Genomic DNA, 18,708 nt, shown 5'->3' on the forward strand with positions numbered 1-18,708 from the left:
ATCACATGGGGTAAATTATGGGTGCCCAGCTATCCCCAAAGTTTCTCAAGGTAGAGCCACAAAGCTTTCACGATCCAACTGGTACAATCACAAGTCATCAAATTCATATGAGCAGTTTCTTCTTTAGATCTACGAACGGAGCCGTTGTTGGTGATGCTTGCATTTGATGAATATATGAATGTCCAACCACAAGCAGGGTCTCTGTTGCTGGCTTCAGAAGACACGCAATGAAATTGATGTTCAGTACCGTAATGTCGACACCAGCTGGTACCTCCAAAGTGTCATCCATTGACCCCATTCGTACTAAAATCATAATCGGTTTTAGCACCAACGATCCCACTTCTCTAAACCAAGCGAATAACCGATGATTAGCAACAACGATCCTACAAGAGAGAAGTGATACCAAATAATTGGTTCCAGCAGCAACGATCCCACTTTGCTGAGCCAAGCTAATAGCTCATAGTTCGTTCTGGCAACAACTCACTGTATTAAAGTCACCATCGCTAACAACTGGTTTTACTACCAATGGTCGTTCTTCATTCAAGTTTCCGTCTACTATTGATGCACCGTAATCGAAATAATCATTTCCATAGGCTAAGATTTCTTTTTCAAGTGAGCCAAGATCGAGACGATTTCTCTTCGACCGCTTTGTTCGCTTTATATAAATTAACCGTCCAAAGCAATATTGCCACGCTATAAGAACAAAACAATTCTTGTCTGTGCATATATTTGTTCTCTTTATCCACGAACCATGGTCATTGTTTACTGTTACGTTTATCTCTACTTGCCTCGACAAATTCCCGCACCCTTCGGAGTTCCCCATCTCCACAAAACGTATCCCCTTGCACTCTTACTTTTCATCTGTCTCCACCTGTCTCCATCAGTATTTACTTGAGAGTCCGCCGCTCATTTCCGGGACCCCTATTTTGTCTTGTTTTCTCGACACTGTTCCATACTCTTCACTAGCCTCACGAGACATAGCGCGCGCTTACCGGCTAACTCTCTCTCTCTCCGTCTCAGTCTCTCCGTCTCTTCTCTCTAGCCATGGAACCCAAGGAGATCCTCACCATCATCTCGAACCTCGAGAAGGCCCAGGACGAGGCCACCATCCTCAAGTTGCTCAACATCTTGAACGACGGCGTCAACCCGACGGAAAAGCTTCTCCGCGAGACCAAGGTCGGCGTGGCGGTGAATAAGTTTAAGAGCCACGCCAACCCTAAGGTCCAGCAACTCGTGGTGAAAATGATTAAGCTGTGGAAGGAAGCAGTGCTGAACGAAAAGAAAAAGAAGAAACAGCTGGCGCTGCCGGCTCCAGCAAAGGCGGCGGCGGCGGGGACCCTGGCGGCGAAACCAGCGCTGCCCTCGACCAATGCCCCTGCTGCGGGGGCGGGTTCCACCAACTCCAAATTCCACCAGGGGCCGCGTAACCCGCAGACCGACGGCGTCAACACCACGCTTTACGAGAATACCACCAGAAACGCCTCCGTTTCGGCGTTATACACGGCGTTGGCCATTGACCGCGACGACGCCGCCAAGGATATCGTCGCTGTGGCTACGGCTATCGAATCGGAAGTGTTTAAGCTGGAGTACCTGGCCGTCAACGACAACTACCGCAACAAGTTGAGATCGTTCACGATGAACTTGCGCAACAAGAAGAACCCCGAATTGCGCCACCGGTTATTGACGGGAGCCATCGAACCCGCTGCGTTCATCAAGATGACGCCGAAGGAAATGGCGCCGGAACTGTTAAAGAAGGAGATGGAAGAGATGCACAAAAAGAACTTATTTGACGCCCAGGAAGCGCAACAGGAACACGCCATCTCCGACCGGTTTGAGTGTCTGAAATGTAAAGGGCGCAAGACCACTTACTTCCAGATGCAAACCCGTTCTGCCGATGAGCCGTTGACGACGTTCGTCACCTGTTTGAACTGCGACAACCGCTGGAAGTTCTCGTAGTCCGACTACTACTGCTATCTCTCTCCTGTACCATATGTAACATACTCCTCTATTCTCTACCGAGTCAACCCCATCAATATGATCATCTACTGGTGTGACGTATACGTCTAATATATGATGATTTTCGAATAGTCATCTATCTATTGATATTTAGTCATCTCTAAGCAGTAGTCTAGATGGCAACAGCAGCAGGAACCGTCAATTGCTTTTCCACTTTGGCCATGTCGTCGGCAAAGAAGTTGCGTTGGCGGTGAACCAACCCCAATTGGGTAAGGGCATCGAGATCCTTCTGCTCAAGCTCAAAGTTAACAATGTCTAACGCGTCTCTAAGTCTTTGCTCATTGGTCAGAGTGGTAATGGGGAGGATGCCTTGTTGGTAGACCCATCTCAATAAGATTTGGGCCTGGGTTTTCTGGTATTTCTGGGCCAACTTCTCCACTTCCGGGATAATCGGAGACTGTTCCGAGCGGAATAACGGCAGCAACGGGCCGTAGGCTTCCACTTGGATCTGGTGTTGACGGCAGAAATCTAAGATACCGGGGGTTTGTTCCTGTAATTGCGCGTGCACTTCGATCTGGTTCACTTCGGGGACAACAGAGGGGTCAATGGCCATGATCTCCTCCAAGTGGGGGATGGCAAAGTTCAGCACGCCGATGTGTCTCACTTTGCCCGACTTTTTCACCTCGAGCATCTGTTTCCACGCGTCCAGCAACGTCAAACCTCTCAGACACGTTTCGTCAAAGAACGGCGAGTGGATCAAAAACAAGTCGATGTAGTCGGTGTCAAACTCCTTTAACGCCTTGTCGATCGACTCCAAAGGTCCCGAAGTGATGCACAGAGTGCCCAAGTAGCCAGGCGAGTACTTAGTGGTCAAAAACAAGTCCTCTCTCTTTTTGCCCGATTGCTTAATCGCTGCGGCTACTTCTTCATGAGTGGTATAGTATTCGGCCGTGTCAATATGGTTAAAGCCGACTTTCAACGCCAAAACCAACTGGTCGATGAGTTCTTGGGTGAGATTGCCCTGGTTTTGGTTCTTCTTAAACCACTGCCATTTAGTACCGGAACCGGCCCCAATAGTGATGGGGATACCCGATTTGGTGGTAAACTTTCTTGTGAATTCAACCATGTTTCTTTTCGTCGTGTGTTGTCGTTTGTGGAGGGTGATAACGGTCCGACACGGAATTTGTCGAACAATTCCGAACTGCGGAGGCGTGAAAAAAGCGCGGGCCCCAGGCATGATTAATAATGAGGGAAAGAGAGTGAAAAGACAAGCTTGGGGTCTATAATGAGCAATATGAGGGGATTAATAGCATCTTGGAATGATTTCTAAGCCTGCTAGAGCCATTTGAAGCCATTTGGAGCGGTTCTGGAGGCGTTGGCTTCGTTATTTACCAACGCTCCGGGAGGCTTCGGGGAGTTATTCCGCCATCGCCAGTCAGTTTGTCCGAGTGGTTAAGGAGTTTGACTCGAATTCCCTTCGAGGCATCAAATGCTCTCTGAGCGCACAGGTTCGAGTCCTGTAGCTGACGTAGCTTTTTGATACCTACTCTCTTTTTAATCACCTGGCATCGATTGAAAGCACATTCAGCCTCGGGTATGCTTAAGCGAGATGACCTTAAATCGCCGTGCCAATGCCAGGAAATATCCACGGAAACAAAAGGGATCGGTACTACAATGTGATAATATTCATCAGGAAAGTACACAAAATAATGTAGTATTGTCAATTTACACATCCAGGCTCTATTCTTCTCGTTTTCTGGTGTTTATAGTTAATGGTCTTCTTGGTGTGTCCGCCGATTGCCGCACTCCGAGCGATGCCGCCCCGTCCGATCGCGCGGCTCTCCCCTCATACTTTAGGGCCGAGACCGCCACACCCATCACACGCTAATGACGCCACAAAACATGAAATCCGTGGGCTTCTGGGGACCCAAACTGCTTGAAAACAAACCCTACCCGGCTAAGGAACACGCCCAACGTGTCGCCGATCATTTTAAGCGCAAATCCAACACTAAGGAGGGGACCCTCTACGTCGCCGGCGCCGTCCAGGAGTGCTACTCGTTTCTGGACCTGCTGAAACGATTCCGTCAAGAGCGCTACTTCTTCTACCTCACCGGTTGTGAGACTCCAGGGTCTCATGTGACTGTGGACGTGGCTCTGGGCCGCACTACGTTGTACTTGGCCGACATCGATGAAGACGATATCATGTGGCTGGGGTACCCGATCTCGCAAGCCGATGCCGCCAAACGGTTCCATGTTGATGAGGTTAAGTACGCTGTGGACCTCAAAACCGATTTGGAAGCCGCTAAAGGGCCGTTGTTGACGGTGGAGCTTAATGACATGAACTCGCAATTCCACGACCAATTAACGGTTTCTCAGGACTTTGTATGGGCTCTCGACGAAGCGAGATTGATTAAGGACGAGTTCGAGCTTGAATTGATGCGCTACGCCGCCGCTATCACCGATAACTGCCACCGCGCCGTGATGGAAGCCACCAAGATCGAGACCAACGAGTGCCACATCCACGCCGAGTTCATGTACCACGCGCTCCGCCAAGGGCTGAAGGCCCAGCTGTACGACCCCGTGTGCTGTGCCGGCCCCAACTGCTCCACTCTCCACTACGTTACCAACGACGACGATATCGACGATAAAAAGCACTCGGTGCTTATTGACGCCGGGGCCGAGTGGATGAACTATACCTCGGACGTCACCAGATGTTTCCCGATTAACGGCACCTGGACTAAAGAGCATTTGGACATCTATAACGCCGTGTTAAGAATGCAGCTGGAGACGATGGCCAAGATGAAGCCCGGCCAGCTGTGGGACGAATTGCACCTTTTGGCCCACCGCATCTTAATCGACGAGTTTCTTAAGCTTGGCATTTTTAAAGGTGACGCCGACGAGATCTTTGCCAATAAAGTATCGGCTCCTTTCTTCCCCCACGGCTTGGGTCACGTGCTCGGCTTAGACACCCACGACGTCGGCGGCGAACCCAACTACGACGATGCCGACCCCTTGCTTGCGTACTTGCGGTTGAGACGCCCCTTGCAACAGGGGATGGTGGTGACCAACGAGCCGGGGATCTACTTCCTGCCGTTCTTGTTGGAAAAGCCGCTCAAGGACGAGACCATGTTGAAGTATATCAACAAGGATGTCGTCGACAAGTACTGGTACATTGGTGGGGTGAGAATCGAGGACGATATTGTGATTACTAAAGACGGCTACGAAAACTTGACTAAGATCACTTCCGATCCCGTTGAGATCGAGAAGATCGTGAAGAAAGGGTTGGAAAAGCAGTTCCACAACGTCGTGTAGATAGAGAGTATATAGTAGGGATAACGACAATCCATTAATCGCTTTAGTTTGGGGGATTACTAGGTCCTGCCTCCACTATCGGCACACTGGCGGCGCGAGATAGTGGCAAGTTTTGACTAGGATAATGCTAAGCGGACGGCGGAAACAGATAGCCTGTGTAATTACGTTTTTAAACGATAGGCATCTTGTAGTTGATAGTCGTGCGATGTTCAAAAGTGTGAAACCGTCGTGCAGTTATCAAAATGTCAAATTTCAAAGTGAGGGTTGGCAGAGGGTTTTTCGTTGCAAATGTTGATATATCTACGACAAGTCACATACTTACAACAATAACAGTTCGATCGTCATTGTGCTGGGTTAATTTCACCCAATTATTCATCGTATTCATCGCGTTATTCACATGTAATCAGCGTATACCTCGGTTACGTGGGGGTCGTTCGAGACCGCTGGAAGTAGCCTCACACGCTTACGTGGGGGGGCGTTCGAGACCGCTTCGGAGGCATTCTCAAACGCGAAAGTGCCGAGGTTATCGGTGCCGCACATTACCCCATTCGTCAGGGCCCCGAAAAGTGGCAACCCCAGACTTGAGAATCGATGGCCTTCTGATAAGCAATACCCCACAAATGGCGGCGTATAAGTAGCCCATCGTCCCAGAGACCTTCTCATACCAAAGCATCCAATCGAAAAAACACCATGGTGAAGGCTAAATACTACGACCCAAACACCGCCGTCTACCTCGACCCGAACAATGACCGCCGGGTGGCCGTCATCACCGGCGGCGCTGGCGGCCTCGGCTGGTACACCATTCTCCACTTGTACCTCCACGGCTACGTGGTGTACATGGCGGCAAGAAACCCCACCAAGGTGCAGAAGGCAATTGACGAAATCAAGGCAGAAGCACACAAGCGGTCTACGGGCCATGCGTTGGGCGAGATCAAACACGTGCAAATGGACTTGATGCTGTTGGACTCGGTGAAAACGGCGAGCCAGGAGCTCGCTAAAGCGGAGCCGAAGATCGATATCTTGATTAATAATGCTGGCATCATGGGGGTGCCGTTTGACGTCACCAAGGACGGCTACGAAGTGCAGTACCAGGTGAACTTTGTCGGCCACATGCTCTTGACGGAGCGGCTCATCCCCAACTTGGAAGCGGCCCCTGAAGCCCGAGTGGTGTTCCTTTCTTCGGTCGGCCACAACTTTGCCTACACCTACTTTGACCCCGCCAAAAAAGTCAACCGGTGGCCCAACGCGATGTGGACATGGGTCCGCTACGGCAACGCCAAGGCGGCGGAGATCCAGTACGTCAGATACATGGCGAAACAGCACCCGCGGATCCTCTGGCTTGCGGTGCACCCGGGGATTGTCGGGGGTACGGCGTTGTACGACCACTGGACGAAGCTACCGGTATTGGGCCCGATCTTTAATGCCACCGTCAAGGCTGCTGACGCCGTGGGTGGTGTTTCCGTTGAAGAAGGTTCTCTCTCCAGTCTCCGGGCGGCACTTGACCCGCTGTTGACGGCAGCTAAAGATAACGGCAAGTACTTGACCACGGGGGGACCGGAAGGGTGTGTTCTGAGTGTCGCCAGCAGTGCTAAGAACACCGAACGAACCGTCGACTACAACTACGAACAGCTCAAACGGATGGGGTTTTTGTGACAATGTGTTTTGATGCCAGTGTAAAGACACTATCTTCGATTGAGTAAAAACTGATTCTGGCCACTGAGTAAATTGTGGTCGTGGCACGAGTCTTTTTGTGTGTGTTTTGTTTTTTTAATGCTTGCTAGTGTTTAATAAAAAATTGATAAAATGTAATTGACGGAGTCGAACTCCAGTGGTGTAAACAGGGTTGGTATATTTAAGCGTAACCATAGACTTTTAAGCAGCACCGTCGTTTACTTCGACACAAGCAGCACTCAACTGATGCTGGTAATTGGTTCCGGCAAGGCTGACAATGATCCAAAGCGTATGTTTGGGTCCTAGCACCAGCCAGCCTCCCTTAATAGCTATATATTGGTTCGCAACAACGCTCGAACTAGCCTAAACTAATAGCAGTTTTTTGGTTCTAGCATCAACGCCCAAGCGTCTGTAAATTGAATCTAACAACTCGAAATGGTTCAAACCAATAAATGATAATATGTTCTAGCAAGGTTCCACCTCGATGTTTAGTTCTAGCAACAACCAGTTCCCCTTTGTGATCCAAAGTAATGGCAATTGGTTCTAGCAAATAAGTGTCCTCCTATTAGCAATTGAAACTAATAATCGGTTCTAGCAACAACGGCTCAAAGTATTAGTAGTTAATTGATTGCAACAACGGTTTCGCTACCCTGGATCAATATGTTTGTTAGTGGTCTGATTTCGCACTGAAGTCCTTTCCAAGACCATAGGTGAAATCTTAGCCATCAGCTCAAATACCTCAAAAAAAAGACTTCATAATAATTCATCATTTAACCAGCTAGCTAATTCATAACCTGTTTCATCAGTATTTTTAAAATCGTATCTTATTTCATGTTTTCTCACTCACTCTACCTACCATCATCTTCGCAGCCAGGTTAGTCCTACCCTTAGTCCATGTTGTGGCGACGACTACTCCACACCACGCCCCGGTGGCTCCAACAGCAACTGGCGCTGCGTCTCCACGAGGTGGCGCCGGCCAAGATTCGCAATATCGGGATCATCGCCCACATCGATGCCGGCAAAACCACCACCACCGAGCGGATGCTTTTCTATTCAGGGAGAACGGGAAGAATGGGGAATGTCGATGAGGGTGATACCGTAACCGATTATTTACCCCTGGAGAGGGCTCGGGGGATCACCATCCAGCTGGCAGCGATTTCCTTACCCTGGAATGGGCACACCATCAACGTTATCGATACTCCGGGACACGCCGATTTCACGTTTGAGGTGGTCCGATCGCTTCGGGTATTGGACGGGGCGGTGACTATACTTGACGCTGTTGCTGGTGTCGAAGCCCAGACGGAAAAAGTGTGGCGTCAGGCCCACGAGTTGGGTATCCCTAAAGTGGCTTACGTCAATAAAATGGACCGTCCCGGCGCTGGCTTTTCTCGTACGGTTAAGGAGATTGTCACTAAGCTTAACACCAAAGCGGTGGTGTGTTCGTTGCCGTATTTTGCCCCTGGAGACGATCGAGTGTTCTCGGGAGTAGTGGATGTTGTCCATAAGAAACTCCTTATATGGGATACGAGTGATGCTACTGGCCAATCAGTGGAAGTTATCGACCTTTCTGAACCCCTGGAAGACTACCCTGAGGCCTACGAGATGTGTGCTGCCTCTCGGGAGCTGATGGTGGAAACCCTTGGGGAGATCGATGAAGCGGTTATCGAGTCATTTTTGGAGACTGAGGACCACATGGCTGTCCCCACTGCTGTACTCCAATCAGCGTTGCGTAGTGGTTGTCTCGCTACCACCGTTACCCCCGTTGTTTGTGGCCTGAGTTTCCGTAATATTGGGGTCCAACCGTTGATGGACGCCGTCACCAGCTATTTGCCGCTGCCGTTAGACGCTCCTGTGCCTGAAATTACCACTACAAAAGCCACTCGTGGTAAATCAAAGCGTAAGGCTAGTCAATCGACTGCTGGAGCGGAACTGGTGGAGGTACCGGCTAAAGTGACTCCCCAAGGGCTTGTGATCAACGGCCAGCCGACTTTAGCCGTGGCTCTTGCGTTCAAAGTGATGACCCACGCCACTAAAGGGGTCATGACCTTTTTCAGAGTGTACAGCGGTAAGCTCCAGGCGAATCTGACGGTGGTTAACACGAGACTGGGCGCCAAACTCCACGTGAAAAAGCTCATGGTGATGCACGGCGACATGCCTGAAGAAGTGAAACAATTGAAAGCAGGTAATATCGGGGTGGTATTGGGTCATGACGACGATATTGTTACCGGTGATACTCTCGTGGCAGTGGCTAATAAGAAGCAATTCACCGATACCGAAGCTAATTTACGCCTTTTACCGATTGAGATCCCCCCTCCCTTATTCAACCTGGGCATTGAGCCTGCCACTGCCGGCGACCAGCGCTACATGCACCAGTGTCTTACGCAATTAGTGCGGGAAGACCCGTCGCTCCACGTGTACGAGGACGCTGATATGGGCCAGACGGTGGTGCTGGGGATGGGCGAGCTCCATTTGGAGATCACTCGTGACCGGATGGTTAACGATATGAAGGCGAATGTCCGGTTTTCCGATGTGGTTGTCAGTTATAAGGAGACGTTTACCGCTCCTCTGGCGGAGATCACCGTTAGTGACGAGTCGGGAGCTTCAGTTACCGTGGCCTTAGACTCATTTGAAGGCGAGGCTGAGACGTCGGAGTTCGCTGAAGAGGAAGGGGCCGAGATCTACGGTGATAACAATATCGTCATTTTAGGGGAGAATGCCATGGCTCCTCGCCTTAAGGATATCTTAGACCAGAGACGGTGGAAACACGAGGCGCTGGCCGAGGACCTCCGCGACGCTGTTGTTCGTGGCTGTCTTACCGCTCTCCAAATGGGGGGTCCTCTTTACGGTATGGCCCTCCATTCAGTCGTTGTAAGAGTGATGGAATGGGATTTCCCCAGTGACGACCCCCTGGCGCTGGTGGGAGCATTACTGCTGGTAGCCAGACAAGCCGTCACCCGCTACCTGAGACTGGAAACCGCCAGCGCCACCATCCTCGAACCGGTGATGGACACTAAAGTGTACGTTAACGCCGACCATATGGGCGAAGTATCCCATGATCTCAGCACCCGGTGCCATGGGGTCATCTCGGAGATTGTTGACGCTGATGATTCTGGTGTAAACGGAGATAATGACACCCAGTGGACTCGAAGCTACGCCGATTCGATGTACTTACCTCCTGACTATACCATGTCGTCGTCGTCGTCAGGAGCCACGGCCAAGGTCGGTGGTGACCGGAAGATGATTCGGGCGGAAACGCCGTTACGGGAAATGGTGGGCTACCTTTCAAAATTGCGGCTGATGACTGGCGGTAGAGGGACCTTCGATATGACCTACGGCGGCATGCGGCGGGCCCTGAAACCCCGTGCCGACCAAATTGGGGCCCTGTTATGAATTTCCAGCCCCCCGTTGTAAAGGTGTCCCACCTGTTTTACTTGTACATAGATAACAATAGCATTGTCATTTGCAGCCATGTTGCAGCCACAAGTTGCAGCAGCCAAACGCATTCGGTGACGTGAGCCACCAGGCATGGAAGTCATCGTGGCTACATATTTTGACGACGTGTAACGTCTGGATAAATGGGTTTAGGCGGTACAGTAGAATGGGGGCGTGTGATGGCACGTCATCGCCGTTATTGTGGAAGTTCAGATAGTCCGAGGCGCGTGATGCAATGGGCGATTGTTCAAATGCACAGCTTAATGCTTGTAAGAAAGACAGCAAGTGATTGATTGTTTAAGTGGCCAGCCCACGGTGGCTTAGTATAGGCGTCTACTTGAATTTTGCATCGATGGCTAACGTGGCATAATTAGTCTAAATCATCAATAACCCACTGTACAATTAATTCAAACACCTCTACTGTCACCAATTGAAACTGATTCGTTCTTGCAAAAGTTGGTTTCACTGATTGGTGGCTACAATTGAAATACCTAGTCAGTGTCAATTCCTATCAATTGGTGGTAGCAGCTCAGGATGCACCCGATCTGAGACACCCCGGGGATCGCTGGAGACAATCGCGACGATCGTGCAGGCTATAAGTCCCCTCTTTTCTTGGACTATCTCTCTTTTTCTTTTTTTTGGCTCGGAGTCTAGCCGCCACCGGTCCGAGGCGTTTGGTACGGTGATGTCATGTCCTGCATATAGTCTATGATTCACCTCCACAAATTCGACAACCACCTCCACTATTCACTTTGTACAATGTCGGCTCATTCCACTGCCGTCAACGCATATAACGTTAACCACGGTGCCTACGATGCCTACCGGCCTGCCTACGACGCCAAAATCGTCGACCCTTTCCTCGTGGAGCTTGGCCTCGCCTCGGAAAATCCCGAAGGTCACATCGTGCCCAATCTTAACAAACTGATCCTAGAAGTGGCCGTGGGGACGGGTAAATTCACCCGCAATTTGATTGGCCACGGTTGGGGCCACGGCACGTTGAAAGTGATGGACCCGTCGAAGGGGATGTTGGCTCTGTGTCGCGAGAACTTCCCCGAGCTCGGCGCCGACGATATTTTACTCGGTGACTCCTACCATTTACCAGTGCCTGATAACTCGGTCGACGCCGTGATTATCGCTCAGGCGTTCCATTGGTTTGCTGATGATGCTAGTCTTAAGGAAATCCAGCGGGTGTTAAAGCCCGAAGGGAAATTAGGGTGTATATGGAACTTTGAGTACGCTAACCCTCTGGCCGAGGTTGATAGTACTAATGTTCGCTATATTGATGGTGGCGCACATGACTTTAGTCACGTGACTAGTCAAGGTACTACGGCTAAGCAAGTATTTGCCAATTACTTTGACCCGGCGACGTGGCTGAAGCGGTGCTGCGAGTATATCTACCTGCTTGAAGGCGGTGTGCCCCAATACCGTAAAGGCGAATGGCGAGCGATTTTCAAGGATAACCAGTACTTCCAAATTACGCCGCCAGAATTGTTTTTGCTTGGGACTAACGTTCACAGCGACGATGACGTCATCGAGTACTGGATGACGCGGCTGTTCATCACAAAATTACCTCCAGACGACCAGGAACAGGTCAGACGCCACCTCAAACAGATTCTCGACGAAACCACCGCCGGACTCGACCGGTCCCACCTCGTAAAACCGGTGGGAGCGCACGCGGTGGTGTGTGCTCAACGCACTTAATTTCCGGTGGCCTCACGCCACCCAGCATAAGCCATCAATACTAAATAAAATACCATCAGAGAACTAAAGAGAAGATGACCCACATACAGCGGAATGTACTCACCGAAATCACCCGAGGCGAACGTCGAGACGAGCCCCCTTACCGGTAGACGACGCCGAGGTCGTACGACGTTGGCTCCCACTGTGCGTGGGACACTGTGCGTGGGACACCGTGCGTGGGCGATGCACAGTCTACCGATTGCCGGAAGCCCCCCGCCGTTACGCGTAACAAAGCACGGTATAGACAATGCCCCGTCACCAACCGCCAGAAACCACAACTTTTAGCCTAGCTTTTCTGGACTAGGATTACCATATAGTTAATTTCATGGTCAGATACATCTAATCGTAATCACGTTTTCCTGGTTTGGTTGTGATGGTGATGGTTCTAGTAATCTCGGCGGTGTCAGCGATCACCAGGCACAGCAGAGGGCTGCGACGTAGTGCGATGTATCCAGCAGGTAGCCCGCACGTCTCCGTGGGTTGCAAAACACCCCAGTTATTCGGATTGCCGATGACGTTGCCACAGGTCTCACAAAACGGCCCCCACTTGTCAACCTCCGGTTAACCCTCCGTTTGACCCCTCAATGCGGTAATCTTAGAAAAAGCAATGGAAAAGGGGTCCCCCCCTCACACTGCCAAAAGGCTAATTTTAGCTATACTTTAAATCGTCAACTGTCATCTAAAAGAAGGCAACTAGAGGCCCCCTCCTTCCCTTTTCGGGTGTTATTTGGATTAGGTTCGATATGGGTGGGGTGAACCTACTTTCGGGGTAGTAGTCCCAATCGAGCAATTTACGCACCGGCGCCAATGCCCCACTAAAGCCTATTTCTGGCCACCGACATCTAACCCTGATTTGAACCTAGATCCCAACGTTTTGACTTCGAGGTCAGTACATATTGAAACAAGCCACATCCACAATTAATAGTTAAAATACTCTGATCACGGAAATCTATATAACTTCATGGTAACTCCAGCCTCTATATACTGCACTAAAAAGAAACTTACTACCGAGTCTATGCTGGCTGGAGATCAACTCCATGCTATTTTGAGATCGATCCTTGATAGATTTGGAAGATTCATCGTCATCAAGCACTACGAGTCAAGTGATACCTGGAATGTCTGATCTGACTTTAGGTTCCAAATAGACTCCAACTTTAAGGAGACAAGCAACGGTATTATCATGAAATAAACTTCATTGACGCCACTCAAAACAGTCAACTCCATTATCCATTATACTAAAGTGTTGTCCGTCACCACTCTATGACAATGAGATCACATTCATGCCGTTTGGGATCAACTCCATGCCCTACCGAAATCAACCCCATGCTCTATTGAAACCAACGCCTGTCAGATTGGAAAGAATCATCATCATGAAACTCTACACGTCAAGTCACACTAGCATCTCACGGAAAAGTTTGAATTTTGGTTGGATCTCAAATTAACGCAAACTTCAATGATCTCAAACCAAAACCACTACTCCTGATTTGACTACACCATGCCTTTTCCAAATGTCTGATTTAAACCTAGAACCCAATATCTTAAACAACTTTTAAACAAATTTTGACAATTACATCATGAAGAACGCCAACAGTGTCAGTCCCAACACGCCGACGGCGACCCACCACATCTTATCCATGTGCGGCGTGGTCGTTTCGCGGATGGCATTAGTGCGGTACTGGTTCTCCAACGACCGGCGCACGCGGTGCTTTAATCCCAAGTCGTCGCGCTTCCGTTTCAGCGCCGTTTCCTCCGGTTGCGGGGCGTCCTGGGTCGGGTTAAGCGTTTCCGTGGGCAACATCATCGGCGGCTTATACGCCAAGTACAACGGCTGCATTTTCAGCCCGTCGAACTGGAAGATCTGGAGAGTTTTGCGTCCGTGATACTCCAGCACGTACACCAAGATCTCCTTAAACCACGTCGGCTGGTAGTAACGGGTGTACTTCAGCTTGTCGGGAGAGTCGCCACAGGGCTCGGAAAGCAACTGGCGCCCGTCGACGGCGATCGGGTGGAGCACCACCGACCCGTTCAGCAACATCTCGTAGGTGCCGTGCTGGTAGGTAATCAGCCCTGTAGGACAATGGTGATCAACAGGGTTGGCGACCACGCGGTACATCGCCTCTTCGTAGTGGCCGTCTTTGGTAAACGAGTAGGAAATACCCGGTAAATCGGGTTCGATCAAGAGCTCGTCGACGGGGTCATAAAAACCCGGTCCGGTAAACACGGTATTCGACTTCAGCACCCACGTGCCTTCCAAGTCGTCCATAGTGAAGTCGGCGGCCGTTACAGCAGCCCAGACGGCGACGGCGAGCGGCTTCCAGAGCATGGCAAAGTTGGCTTTTGGTGGTGGGTTGGCGGGAGGGGAGCGAACGCCAAATGCGACCGCGGCGGAGCAAATGAGTCCTGCAGGTAGGCGACAAGCTCGAAGGGGGGGGGAGAGGTTGTAGGTAGTGGCTGTGTCGCGACACTAGCACCGCTCTCTGGCTCGTGTCATGAGGCCATTTTGGTCCACTGAAAGTATTGTCATTTTGATGTTGTTGATATTTAGGCGACGTTAGGCATCGTTTGTCAAGGTTGTGGTTAAATTGGTGGGCGCACGACATTTACCAGCAGTCGACAAAATGATACCATGAGGCCATCAGAACGTTCTCTCGGCTAGCGGCGATGACGTCGTCTATTCTCGAATCCACGGGTGTCAAGAAGAGTAGAAGTAGAGGTGGAGCTAAACGATGAAAGTAGACTTCATTCAAGGCCTTAACTATCGAGGGAAGCGACGTGTCCCTCTGTTCTATATACGCTCTACTAACAATAGTCGTCGCTGTTGTCGTCGTCGTTGTTGTCGTTGTCGTCTATCTGGCTCGGGGATCTGGTGCCTCGTCACTAATGCCAGCCATCGACAACGGCAAAACCAAAACAAAAGCTCCATAATACAAAGAAAAGCCCCCAGTGGCATCGCCGCCCTCGCATTGTTTTTTTTTTTTTTTTTCAGATTAATGCCACAAACGCGCCCTAACACAAAGAGAATACCGTAAGCCTACCACGAAAAAAAAAAGCCTCCCAAAACAATGGAAACTGACAAAGAAAAAGACAAGTGAGACAAGGAATCAGATGAGACAAACTAACAAAGAAAATCAGTGAGATTAGCGCACATCTCATTTGTTATCGGTGAGACAAACGCTGTATCATCACTACTCATACAGTCTTCTTTTTGTCCGCGTGGCTGGTGGCGGACGTACGCGTAGATGTTTGGCCATCGGGTATACTTGACTCAGGTTTTACGAGTGGTTTGTGGGCGTGAGGTGGTCAAGTTACATTTTGCCCGTATATGGAGGGGAAGGGCGCGATCGCGGGAGAGGGGGAGGAGGGAATGAGCGTGTGTGTACACCCAACGCACCCGCAAGGGGAAGCCGCGCCAGGCAAATGCAAGCGGATACCGTAAGCGGACCATCGCCTACCGCCCCCTTGTGGCACAGGCTAACACTAGGGCAAAAAGACTGATAGAAGGATTTGCCGGTGACATTGATTTTTGTCCATAAATCATGTGATTTGGGGTGATGGGGTCAGGCGAGAAGTGACGGTGGCTTGACGATTAGTGCGAGGTCTAAAAGCTATTGTTAAGAAAGCTAAGGCTAGTTAAGTTCGGCTAGGTTTGCCCTTGTGACTTTTTTTGGTAACGTGACAGGTGAATACGAAATAACCACTACCACCACACATTTCACGGTTTCCGCGATTTAGTCATGCTACAGCTAAGATTTTAATCAATGGAAGTTTCTGCGGTTGAGCCACTCATCGGCGAAGCGTTCTGGAAACATCTTGCTTGACTGTATTCCCAAAGAGAAAACGTCAGTGGCTGCCTGAAATGAACGGACCATCTGACGTTTGCGGATCGGACAATAATGTCTCTTTTATCGGGATCCGTTTATGTGCACCGGGTTACTCGATTAGGATTTCGGTTATGCTGTGTACTGATTATATGCACACCGTACGTCGACTGCTACCCCACGCCTAATAGGAATAGCAGCCCCTGCCACCTGATTTTAAAAAGTGACAGGGCAAATTGGGGAGTCGTCTTCACCTATTGCGGGTGGCGTTGTCAGCAACCAATGCCCCTAGGCCATAGACTCTTAGAAATATGGCAATCCCTTTTACCGTCTCTGAAACTGCGCTGCCAGGGGTTCAGGGGGGGTCCAGGGTAATCTTGTAAACTTGTGCTACATTTGTTAATAGTAAACCATCTGGTTAATTGAGGGCGTCACCACACCACTAAAAAAACGCGAAATTGAGGAAGTGATGCAACCGGCAATAATTTCTATTTGTGGGGTATCTTCTTTTTTTGTAAAGTGTTATGGCTGGGTGAGATAGGCGACGGCCAACATCGTGAGGCGATGAGGTTTAACGTTTCTTTTGTCAATTTACCTCGGGTTGGTACTAGTAGCCCTGGTCCCATGTATATCCCAATCGGGAAGATGATTAGCTACATCGAACTGAGTGGTAGTTCTCTGATTAGGCCAGGGCAAGCACCAAATTGAAACGCTACGTCATTACGTTTATAATCTTAAGTTCAATGAGTCGTGTATTCGTGAAAAGAGGGTAGTTGATAGTATTAGTTGATAGGACAATGCGAGGAGCTTGATCACCAGCTTTCTGGCTAAGCTAATGCTTGATAAAGATGGGGGAGTCGTTTTCCAGTAACGGGGTCAGGATGCCCTGGCGGCGAACGTAGTCGTACTCAAACAAATCGGCGCCGGTGGCGTCGTCGCCATAGGCCAGCAGCGCCAGCAGCGTGAGCGATGTCTGCGACAAGTGCTGGTGGGAGTGGACAAAGATGCCGTTGTGTGGAAGGCTGGGGAGCTTGTAGAGCTGCTGCTGTTGCTGTTGTTGCTGTTGGTGTTGTTGGTGTTGTTGGCGCAGCGAGTGCAGAGTAGTAGTAACCAGGGGCGCCCGGCGTTGGGGCGACGACAGCGCCCGGTAGTGTGGAGCAGCAAACATCGGCAGCATCAGCAGCAGCATCAGCGCCAGCGCCAGCGCCAGCAGCGACAGCACGCTCAGCACCAGCGCCTGGCTCAGGTGGGGGTAGGCCTGGTACGGCAGTGGTGTGTATGGGTAGGGCTTCTTGCGCTCGAGCGGCAGCGCCGGCGCCGCCGCCGCCATTCCCACTGGGGACACTGCCAGCGGTCGTCTGTGGCCATTGGTAGCGGCGCCAGCACCAGTGGCAGCAACAGCATTGGTGACGCCGAGGGGACGCCGGGGGGCCACCACGGCCGTAGCCAACGGCGACTCGTGGCTAGCGCCAAACTTATAGGCGAGACACACCTGGTGGTAGAGGTATTGCGGTCCTTTCAGGGCAAAGAGCTTAAGGATAAACTCCAGCAGCGCCAATACCAGTTTGACCACGTGCTTTTTGATCAGCTTATAAGTGGTATAGTCCAACGGCGCCCCCAATTCTAGTATGGGTCCTACCAGCTGGAAACTGGGGTGTCCTGGGGTCAAATTGAAGGTGTCGTTGACGATATCGCCGATGACGTGGGCTAAATGCACCGGGTGGACGTCGCAGAGGTCAAACGAGTAGTGGGCGACATAGGCCAAAAACCGCTTTGTCAGCGCCATTTCCCCTAACAGGAGAGGGTGGCCGTGGTGGCCGTCGCTGTGGACGACGGAGGGGATGGTGCAAAACTCCGCCAGCAGCATGAGGAACTCGTCGACGCCCGGGTCGTTAGTGGCCCACTCGAGGGTCAGAAGCACGTGCACTTCCATCTGTTTAAACATGCCGGCGTCGTAATTGCATTTAGCGCCACAGAGCTTTACCAACTCGTGGAGCTTTGGAAGCCTAAACCTTTCAGTAGGGCCGATAAACTTGCCGCCGGCGCCGTAGCCAAGGTCGGAAATGGTGCGTACCGAGGGTACTTTATCGAGATTGGCCAAATTGACGAAATGGTTATTGCCGCCCTGAGTCTTGGCCGCGATCCACAAACAAGTGGTGATGATAAGCTGGCTCTGGTCGAGGAGTACTATCCGTTTCAGACAGTAGCGGTCAAACAAGCGAACGGCTTTGGCAAATACAAATGGGACAATCTTCAAGCGCACCGCCATTTTAAGCAAAAAATCGACGAGCTTAGACCTGATGGCAGGCGTGAGGTACGGCTGCTGACGATAGAGCTCGACATTTGGTCGGTTAGCGGCAATTTGCGCCATCATCGTGTCGTAAATGTCGCGGTCGTACTCGCCGACGGAGTGGGTGTGGGTGGCGACCTCGCGGGCGTAGACGCCGCGGGGGTACTCGTACTGGCAGAAACGGGGTTTCATGCGAGTATAAGGAGTATTGGTATTGGAGACTGAGGGGAGTAACAAGCAGTCACAGGGTATGAGTTCCTTATGAAGGTGGGGGCTGTGAATGGAGCGCTCGTAGCGATGAATGGAGCAGTAGCGGGGGAGGGATGAAGGGGTAGGGGTTGGGGAGGTATTGGCGTCAGTGGTTAGTCGGCTGGTTGGGGCGGCGGCCCTTTATGTACTTTAGCGCTGCCCCATTGGGAGTGGGCGCAGAAAATAATAATAATCTCTGCTATGGGGGAGGGACCACACAGTGTGTGGGCAGGGCGCACA

The 18,708-nt window shown here is 50.8% G+C and overlaps 8 protein-coding genes across 8 annotated transcripts; 5 read left to right on the forward strand and 3 right to left on the reverse strand. All coding sequences in view use genetic code 12, as the record gives it.

Annotated features, from left to right (window-relative positions):
* Nucleotides 1–1,044: 1,044 nt before the first annotated feature.
* DIURU_001753 (transcription elongation factor DST1) lies at nt 1,045–1,956 on the forward strand (the record flags this gene model as incomplete). The annotated part of the gene is made up of 1 exon (XM_034154331.1): nt 1,045–1,956. The coding sequence occupies one exon, from the start codon at nt 1,045–1,047 to the stop codon at nt 1,954–1,956; it is 912 nt and encodes a 303-aa protein (XP_034013432.1).
* Nucleotides 1,957–2,128: 172 nt separating this feature from the next.
* Nucleotides 2,129–3,082, reverse strand: DIURU_001754 (aldo-keto reductase superfamily protein; the record flags this gene model as incomplete). The annotated part of the gene is made up of 1 exon (XM_034154332.1): nt 2,129–3,082. The coding sequence occupies one exon, from the start codon at nt 3,080–3,082 to the stop codon at nt 2,129–2,131; it is 954 nt and encodes a 317-aa protein (XP_034013433.1).
* Nucleotides 3,083–3,843: 761 nt separating this feature from the next.
* Nucleotides 3,844–5,268, forward strand: DIURU_001755 (putative Xaa-Pro dipeptidase; the record flags this gene model as incomplete). Its single annotated transcript, XM_034154333.1, has 1 exon — nt 3,844–5,268. One exon carries the CDS (start codon nt 3,844–3,846, stop codon nt 5,266–5,268), a length of 1,425 nt encoding a protein of 474 aa, XP_034013434.1.
* Nucleotides 5,269–5,958: 690 nt separating this feature from the next.
* Nucleotides 5,959–6,921, forward strand: DIURU_001756 (uncharacterized protein; the record flags this gene model as incomplete). Its single annotated transcript, XM_034154334.1, has 1 exon — nt 5,959–6,921. The coding sequence occupies one exon, from the start codon at nt 5,959–5,961 to the stop codon at nt 6,919–6,921; it is 963 nt and encodes a 320-aa protein (XP_034013435.1).
* A 912-nt stretch (nt 6,922–7,833) lies between these two features.
* On the forward strand, nt 7,834–10,329 carry MEF2 (Mef2p; the record flags this gene model as incomplete). Its single annotated transcript, XM_034154335.1, has 1 exon — nt 7,834–10,329. The coding sequence occupies one exon, from the start codon at nt 7,834–7,836 to the stop codon at nt 10,327–10,329; it is 2,496 nt and encodes an 831-aa protein (XP_034013436.1).
* An 801-nt stretch (nt 10,330–11,130) lies between these two features.
* On the forward strand, nt 11,131–12,072 carry DIURU_001758 (uncharacterized protein; the record flags this gene model as incomplete). The annotated part of the gene is made up of 1 exon (XM_034154336.1): nt 11,131–12,072. One exon carries the CDS (start codon nt 11,131–11,133, stop codon nt 12,070–12,072), a length of 942 nt encoding a protein of 313 aa, XP_034013437.1.
* Nucleotides 12,073–13,678: 1,606 nt separating this feature from the next.
* Nucleotides 13,679–14,434, reverse strand: ROT1 (Rot1p; the record flags this gene model as incomplete). Its single annotated transcript, XM_034154337.1, has 1 exon — nt 13,679–14,434. One exon carries the CDS (start codon nt 14,432–14,434, stop codon nt 13,679–13,681), a length of 756 nt encoding a protein of 251 aa, XP_034013438.1.
* A 2,327-nt stretch (nt 14,435–16,761) lies between these two features.
* HGC1 (cyclin) lies at nt 16,762–18,411 on the reverse strand (the record flags this gene model as incomplete). Its single annotated transcript, XM_034154339.1, has 1 exon — nt 16,762–18,411. One exon carries the CDS (start codon nt 18,409–18,411, stop codon nt 16,762–16,764), a length of 1,650 nt encoding a protein of 549 aa, XP_034013439.1.
* Between the last annotated feature and the right edge of the window lie 297 nt (nt 18,412–18,708).

This window comes from Diutina rugosa (assembly GCF_008704595.1).
Source record: "Diutina rugosa strain CBS 613 chromosome Unknown scaffold40_size130624, whole genome shotgun sequence".
NCBI lineage: Eukaryota > Fungi > Ascomycota > Pichiomycetes > Serinales > Debaryomycetaceae > Diutina > Diutina rugosa.